Source organism: Vipera ursinii (assembly GCF_947247035.1).
Source record: "Vipera ursinii genome assembly, chromosome: 9".
Classification (NCBI taxonomy): domain Eukaryota; kingdom Metazoa; phylum Chordata; class Lepidosauria; order Squamata; family Viperidae; genus Vipera; species Vipera ursinii.
In genome coordinates this window covers 8,250,705-8,258,676 of record NC_139523.1, presented here as the reverse complement: position 1 = coordinate 8,258,676, position 7,972 = coordinate 8,250,705, and the positions used below count along the sequence as shown (strand labels likewise).

General features: G+C 47.9%; 1 protein-coding gene across 1 annotated transcript; it reads left to right on the top strand.

The window, feature by feature from the left end:
* Window positions 1–566: 566 nt before the first annotated feature.
* On the top strand, window positions 567–7,685 carry SMIM12 (small integral membrane protein 12). The gene is made up of 2 exons (XM_083369090.1): window positions 567–641; window positions 6,729–7,685. Exon 2 carries the CDS (start codon window positions 6,744–6,746, stop codon window positions 7,023–7,025), a length of 282 nt encoding a protein of 93 aa, XP_083225216.1. The 5' UTR covers window positions 567–641; window positions 6,729–6,743; the 3' UTR covers window positions 7,026–7,685.
* Window positions 7,686–7,972: the final 287 nt, after the last annotated feature.

Sequence of the window (7,972 nt, the reverse complement as noted above, 5' to 3'; positions counted from 1 at the left end):
TCATTTCAGACAAATGGCTGTCCAATCTCTTCTTAAACACCTCCATTGTTGGAGCATTCACCACTTCTGGAGGCAGGTGGTTCCACTGGTTAATTGTTCTCACTGTCAGGAAGTTTCTCCTTAGTTCTAGGTTGCTTCTCTCCTTGACTAGTTTCCATCTGTTGCTTCTTGTCCTGCCTTCGAGCGCTTTGGAGAATAGCTTGACTCCTTCTTCTTTGGGGCAGCCCCTGAGATATTGGAACACTGCTATCAGGTCACCCCTCGTCCTTCTCTTCGTTAAACTACACATACTTTATAAAGCGGGACTAATAGGATTTTGATCCGACGCCTCTGTTTATAACAGGCTAAAGCGAAGCGACCGATCCGCGAGGACCAGATCGCGGAGGCGAGGCGCGCTCGGAGGGGACGTGGCCGGCCAAGAGAGGCGCAGCCCCGGAGAGAGGAAGCGGCCGGACCGCCTCCCGCTCGGTCCCTCCTCGCCCCAGCCGCCAATGGGCAGCCCTGGGCGGAGAGCCGCGGCGGCCAATGAAGCGGCGGCCGGAAGCGGAGCTAGGGCGCACGCGGAGCCCGCTGGAGGGGCTGGGCCTGGCTCGGCGGCTGCCCTGCTGGACGAGGAGGAGGAGGAGGAGGAGGAGGAGGAGGTGAGACGGAGGGCGGCGAGGGGAGGCCAGTCCCGGCCGTCGGAAGCCCCCCTCCCCTCCCTGCCTTAACCTGCGTGTTTTCATTCCCACGTTCCCAGCCCGCGGGGGACGACTTGCGCTGGCTCTGGGCTCGGAGGGCCGGCGGCGGCGGCGGGCTCCGGGTAGTAGCCTTGGACCGCGGCGATCGGCTGCAAGGTCGCGCTGCCTGCGCGCTTGGCCGGAGCTTTTCGTCCAGGGGTCCGACCTTGGGAGGACGATCGCAGGAGATCGGGCGCGGTTTCCAGCCTGCCTGGCTGGCTGGCTGGCTTGGGGATCCCTGGCTGCGCCTCCCGTCCCTGGACAAGAGGGGATCACCGCTGGGTTGGCAGCGCTTGGGGTGGGGGTCCAACCCGGAGCTTCCCCGACTTGGAAGGGAGGCCGAGGGCTGAGCAAGCCGGCTAGCAGAAAATCCGGGGATAGGAAAGCGGGCCCATCTGGCGTGGAATCCAGGGCCACCTTTGCGGGGGGCGGGGCAGGGAAGCGAAAGCGAGTTTGGAAGGAAGAGATCCTCCAACCGTCCCTCTTTGCTAGGCTAAGGCGGGATCTTTCAGGACTTGGTGACAGCTTCAGCAGATCCGAAATGGATCTCTCCGGTTCCCCTCTGCCTGGGTAGGAAAGATAGAGGAGACCACCCCGGTGGTCCTTGAGTTATAAACCAGGGGTCTTCAAACTTGGCCCTTTTATGACTTGTGGACTTCAACTCCCAGAATTCCTCAGCCAGCGTGGCTGGCTGAGGAATTCTGGGAGTTGAAGTCCACAAGTCATAAAAGGGCCAAGTTTGAAGACCCCTGTTATAAACGAAGACTAAATCCTTTGTGCTTTCAGTGGGTTGTGCAAGCTTTGTCCTCTATAACTTGACTGCCCTCTTCCCTAGTGGGCGGTCCACTGAGAAAAGGGCTCTCCAACCTTGCAACTTTAAGACTTGTGGACTTCAACTCCCAGAATTCCTCAGCCAGCAAAGCTGGCTGAGGAATTCTGGGAGTTGAAGTCCACAAGTCTTAAAAGTTGCCAAGGTTGAGGACCCCTGCACTAGGAAGTCTCACTCCCTGCCAATCACTACTGGGAGTTTCCAGAGAGATGTTCCTCCTCCTCCCCCCCCTTTCCCTGAACAGTTTTTCTTCCCCCCCCCCCCTGCAATTTCTATCTGGTCTTCGAAAATACCGTTGCTAGACTTTCTGAGATGGCACTTATGCCTGGGGGATTTAGAAAATTATCAAATGTTTAGAGCAGTGACTTTCAACCTTAGCACCTTGGAAGATGTGCGGACTACAACTCTCAGAAGCTGGCTGGAGAATCCTGGGAGTTGAAGTCCACAAGTCTTAAAGTTGCAAGGTTGGAGAGCCCTGCCTTAGTGGACTGCCCACTAGTCAAGAGGGCAGTCAAGTTATAGAGGACACATCTTGGAAGTTGCTAGGGTTGAGAAAACTGGGATTAGGGCAATAGGAGATTTTTCTTCATTTGCCTAACCTCATCCTAAGTTGAGTAAGTAATCGGGGTTTTTAAATCTGCGAAACCTGAGGCTGTTGGGACTGAGAGCCCCTTCCTCCTTTGATTCAAGAGGCAGACCTCTTTATTCTCCAAAGGGTGGGCTGTGATTTCTCCAAAACAGAAAGGAAAGCTATGTTTTCCCACACCACTCTAGGTAGAGCAGGAGTCTTCAAACGTGGCCCTTTTATGACTTGTGGACTTCAACTCCCAGAATTCCTCAGCGAGCGTGCCTGGCTGAGGAATTCTGGGAGTTGAAGTCCACAAGTCATAAAAGGGCCACGTTGGAAGACCCCGATGTATAGTATAGACGTTGTGAAGCAAAAATGTCAGGTTCCCTATTTACAAGAGTGGGGTTAGACATCCAAAATGAACATGCTCTTGGCTTCATCACACACCTCTCCTGTAGTATTCCCTTGAAAGCAACTTTATTTTTTGGTTCAGTCTCCAATAGGAGGTAAAGATGGAGAGGCTAAGCAAGAACTGACGTCTGCTTTGTGCTGTCTGTCCGTCTGCCGCTTTCTGTGTGTCCAAATTTCATGGCCTTGTCAATTCTCTTTGTGTGGGATGCTCTTGTTCTTTGAGACTGGGAACACTTGAGACTTTCATGGCCTTGTTCTTGAGCAGTAGAGAAGGTCCACTCCTGCTCAACTCCATTTCTTTTCTGCTGAAGGATGTTTCAGGTTTCCACTTCGTCCTTGTTCTTTTTTTTTGCTGCTCTGTGGACACAACATGGCAGCATGAGGTTACCTCAGGATTTGGAGCAAGGCATTGTCAATATTTAGAAGATACCCATCTCTCTTGTTCTTACACATCTCAATCAGCTGCAATAATGGGTGTGGTCTCTCACTGTTCAGCACTGCCTACAAGATAGGGGGTCTTCAAACTTCCCTTTTATGACTTGTGGTCTTCAACTCCCAGAATTCCTCAGCCAGCCATTCTGGCTGAGGAATTCTGGGAGTTGAAGTCCACAAGTCATAAAAGGACCAAGTTTGAAGACCCCTGCTCCAAGACGTGCAAACAAGCCAAGTCAGCTCTGAAGCACTTTAGAAATCTGCTTACATCAGGGGTCTTCAAATTTGGCTCTTTTATGACTTGTGGACTTCAACTCCCAGAATTCCTTAGCCAGGCACGCTGGCTGAGGAATTCTGGGAGTTGAAGTCCAGAAGTCATAAAAGGGCCAAGTTTGAAGACCCCTGGCTTACATCAACTGCTGGCTCAACCGCTTCCCTGCAAACAAAAAAATCACATCAGTAAAGCTTCTTCCTAACAAGGACTGTTGATGGGTAGTGCAACTGTGGAAGTGATTGGAAGTGGATTGGTCTGTGCCCCACAAAGGATCAGGTTTGTTAGTTTGGTCCAGAGGTCTTTTCCAAAATCCAGGCCTTCCCCTGGAGGATGACTAGCAAATGGAATACAAGGCTCCTGAATGTCTTGTGCCTACCTTTGATGTAGTAGGGTAGGTTTGGGAGGCCTTTAGTGGTTCTTCTAATCCAGCCCTCTGATCAGAGCTGGAATCTTCATATCCTCCTGGACAAATGGCTGTCCAATCTTTTCTTGAACACTTCTACTGGTGGAGCACCCATAATGTCAGGAGGCATCCATTCTTTTATAGCTCTCACCATCGGGAAATTCTTTCCTAATTTGAGTTTGGACCTTTCACTTGAAATAAGGAGGAATTTCCTGATAATGGTAGAGTAGGGAAGTGTAGCTAAAGAGTCTGGCTGTTGAAAGCAAACGGAGAAGTCATCTAGCAAACCATAGCAAGGTCAAGTCATTGAGGTCCAATCAAAGCACGTTCTCCCAAATGCGTCTGTTCCCAGCCAGAGACTTATAAGCTTTTAATAGTCTAATCTACAAGCAGTCCTCTACTCTCATGGTGCTGTTCCAAGCAGGTAGCATTCTGGGTCTTTGGCTATAGATACAATTCAACTGACACTTTAGGAGACTTGGAAATCAAGTTGTTGGATTAGATTAGAGACATTAGAGAAAAGCAGAAAAGTTCCACCATGATCTCACTGTTCGATCAAAGCCATCACGTTGTTCTTTGTCTTCACTTGTACTGATTTGTCACTTCACTTGTACTGTTTCTCAAACTTGGCAACTTTAAGATGAGTGGACTTCAACCTGGCTGGCTGGGGGATTCTGGGAGTTGAAGTCCACAATCTTACAGTTGCTAAGGTTGAGAAACACTGGCCTAGGAAGTGGTGACACTGCTGTCCTTGGGCCGAAGAGGTCTCGCTGTAGTTATCTGCACACAGATCATTTTACAAATAAATCATTATTTTGCCCGAGAATTTTAACTAATGCAGGATATGTCTACTTCCCTGCATGTTGGAGTTATGTACTGGGAATCTAATTAGCTGTCCTTAAATAGAATTGTAAGATACCGGTACATTTCCAAATACAGTACAGGATGCAGGTGTTTGTTTTAAAGATAATTTGGGATCTTAACAGCTGTCATAAGAATCTTTCAGGCTCATAGATAATTCCAAGAAGCTTCGATATGTGTTGAGATTTTTAAAAAAAGCATTTTGGGAAGAACTTTTTTTTTAAAAAAAATGTGGGACCCTCTTTGGAACCAAAAGTTGGTGAGGGCCATTTAGTTCATGTCAATTGCCCTCTTGATGTTTTAAAAATATAAGTGAAGATTTTCTGATATGTTTTTTTCCCCAAATGTACAAACATTCGTAATCTTGGTTTCTCGTCTGGTCTACCATGTAGGGCTAACAGAGCCTCTGCCTTGCTCAAGCAGGGCGAGAGGCCACAGTGAGAACTGGGTGTGCTTGTTTGCAATAGGACTTTGGAGCCGAGCAGGCAGGAGATAATTCTGCTTAAATAAAGTGCCTTTGATTTCTTGCTCTCTGCAAAGAAAGAGCCCAGGGGAGATAAAATGACATTTCAAATAGCTACTCAGGGAAAACCAATCAAGAGCCACGGGGCTTTTTAAAGACCAATAAAGTTAGGGTTAGTCTTTTAAAATGCTATCACATACTCTGTGGTGGTTTTGTCATCTCCCCAGGGAATTCAATCACCTGCAGATAAATACCCCCTTTTCTAGCAAAAATGGATTCTTGGCCTGAGTCTGCTAAAAGCCATTGTTTGCTGGAATTGTGCCCCTACAGGAATGCCTTCCGTGCAGGCTTTTTGCCAAATTAGGGGGACAGATATGGAGGTATATCAGTCCTCCTGTGAACACGGCTCTTAATAATCATCAGAGGCCTTTCCTCTTTTACCCTTAAATCATTTTAAATGAATTACCCTTAAACCTTTTGAAATGACTGCCAGCTTCTTGTATTCTGTTAAACTAATAAAAATGGTTATTTGATCACAGTCCAGAGCACTCACAATGTGCTTACTCTTCGTGCAGAATGGCTTAGTTGGAGGAATAGTGAAGTATCTACGGAGTAGATACATGGACCGATAGAATATTTATAGCTCAGGATTGAACTGTGGGGTTCTTGGTGCTCTCTGACCTTGGTGGTTTTCTTACAGACATTTCGTTGCTAAACTAGGTAACATCATCAGTAGAAGTGGAACATCTGCAAGAAAACCACCAAGCTCAGAGAGCACCAAAGATCCCATAGATAGGGGTCTCCAACCTATGGTCCGCGGGCTCTTGGCCAGCAGGCTGTGGAAATGGCTGGCTGTTGTGCGCACACGTGGGCGTGCATTTCCCCTCCACTCGCGCTAGTGCCTGCGGTCCTGTTTGCACATGTGCACAGGCGTGAATGGGAATGCTAGCGTGGAGTGGGTGTCCGCAGCCCGTTTGTGCATGCGCTTCTAGCCTGAGTGGTTTACATGGCCCATTTGTGCATGCACAAACAGGCCGCTAGCGGCCGTTCATGCATGCGCACAGCGCCAGCACATGGCGCATGCGTAAACGGGGCTGTAATGCCGCTCCAGTGTGCGTGGCCCCGTGTGCATGCACACACACCAGTTTTGAAGTTGCTCTCCTTCCTCTGGTCCTCCATCCTGGAAAGGTTGGAGACCTCTGCCATAGATGCTTTTAAACAGACACTATAAATTGGGATTTTGGGCCAGACTGATCATTGCTGATGAATGTAGATATTTTCCCCATGCAATCTATTTTCTGAGCATGCCTTGAATGTAACTACAGGTAGTCCTCGACTTACAACCACAATTGAGCCCAACATTTCTGTTGTCAAGTGAGACGTTATGATCATCATTGAGTTTTGCCCCATTGTACAACCTTTCTTGCCATAGTTGTTAAGTGAATCACTGCAGCTGATAGGTTTGTCATCTGGTTGTTGGTGTCCTCCTTGACTTGCAAAATCTGGTTTCCTCCTTGACTTGCAAAAAGGGATCACATGACCTTGGGACGTAGCAACGGTCATCAGTATGAAGCAGTTGCCAAGCGTCGGAATTTTGGTCATGGGGAATGTTGCAAAGGTCGTAACTGTGAAAAACGGCCGTAGGTCACTTTTTCCAGTGCCGTAGTAACTTTGAACAATCACTAAATGAATTGTAAGCCGAGGGTTCCCTGTATCAGTTTAGTAGAATTGCTGATCCTTCCACTGTGTTTTCTTTTCATTTCTACAGATCCCGTTTGGAGTCATGTGGCCCATCTTCTGGGCGAGCATACGAACCTATGCTCCCTACGTTACCTTCCCTGTAGCCTTTGTGGTTGGGGTGGTGGGCTACAATCTTGAGTGGTTCATCCGGGGCAAGCCCCCTCCCCAGACCCCTGAGGACGAGAAGAGCATTTCAGAACGGCGCGAGGACCGTACGCTCCAAGAGAGTGTTGGGAAAGACCTTACGCAAGTGGTCAGCCTCAAAGATAAGCTGGAATTTGCCCCCAAAGCAGTTCTCAACCGGAACCGACCTGAGAAGAATTAAGGAAGCTGGTTGGTTTTATTGCTAGCTAGTTAGATTTTCTTTCATTCGAAGTCTGAATCCTTTGATTCTGAATATTGGTTTCCAAACAGTGTTGAGTCTGTCAGCCCATGCAAAGTATGTTTGCTCTTCTCGCCAGCTTTGGCAGATTTCTACAGCTGCTGAGATCCCACGGAGATGAATATGGATTTTATGAATCTTAATATTTGGCTTTGGAATCTCCTATCTTCCATAAAAGGTTGTTTATCCTCAAATGGAATGGCCTCCGAAGCTCAGTTAATGGGCATCCAAAAGATTAGTTCAGCATCCAAGACAGGATTTGGCTGTTAAAGGGAAAGCAGGAATTTGGCTGTTAAAGGGACTGCCGCAAAGTATATAGACCTCTTGGAAGGGAAGATCTTTTCTTCAAATAGCTTGGAGACTTTTTGACTCTGGATAGGCAAATGAAAAACTGTTCCTGTTACTGCTGGACACCTCACTTCAAGGGGGAAGTTATTGGCTGCTGCCAGAGGCCACTGTTGAACCATATTTGCACTGTCACCTCTCAGGAAATTGTGTATTTCTTTCCCTGGAAATTTCTGTTGGGGACAGTGTGCTGGATTTTATTTTTTTTTATTTTAGAACGCCGATCCACTGCTGAAATTAAAGATTTAACTCAGTTTCCATGTTTGGTGGAGCCCTGCGTTTTGTACCAGAGCTGGGAGGTGGGAGAGGATAAATCTATCTGCAGGTTGTATTGTATTAGCTGTGCCGTTGCCTGAAAACTGCTTGAGATTCTCACCTGTGTGTTACGGTAGGAGTTCCTCAATAAACAGGAGTGCTGGAGAAATGACAGACAGTTTATATTTTGCTTGTGTATCTTTATAGCAGTGTTTCTCAACTTCACAACTTTTTAAGGTGTGTGGACTTCAAACACCCAGCCAGCATGCTGTTCGTGCACTAAGCATGCT

Excerpts from the sequence above, each read along its gene's own strand:
- SMIM12 (XM_083369090.1), top strand. The coding sequence starts at position 6,744 with ATGTGGCCCATCTTCTGGGCGAGCATACGAACCTATGCTCCCTACGTT.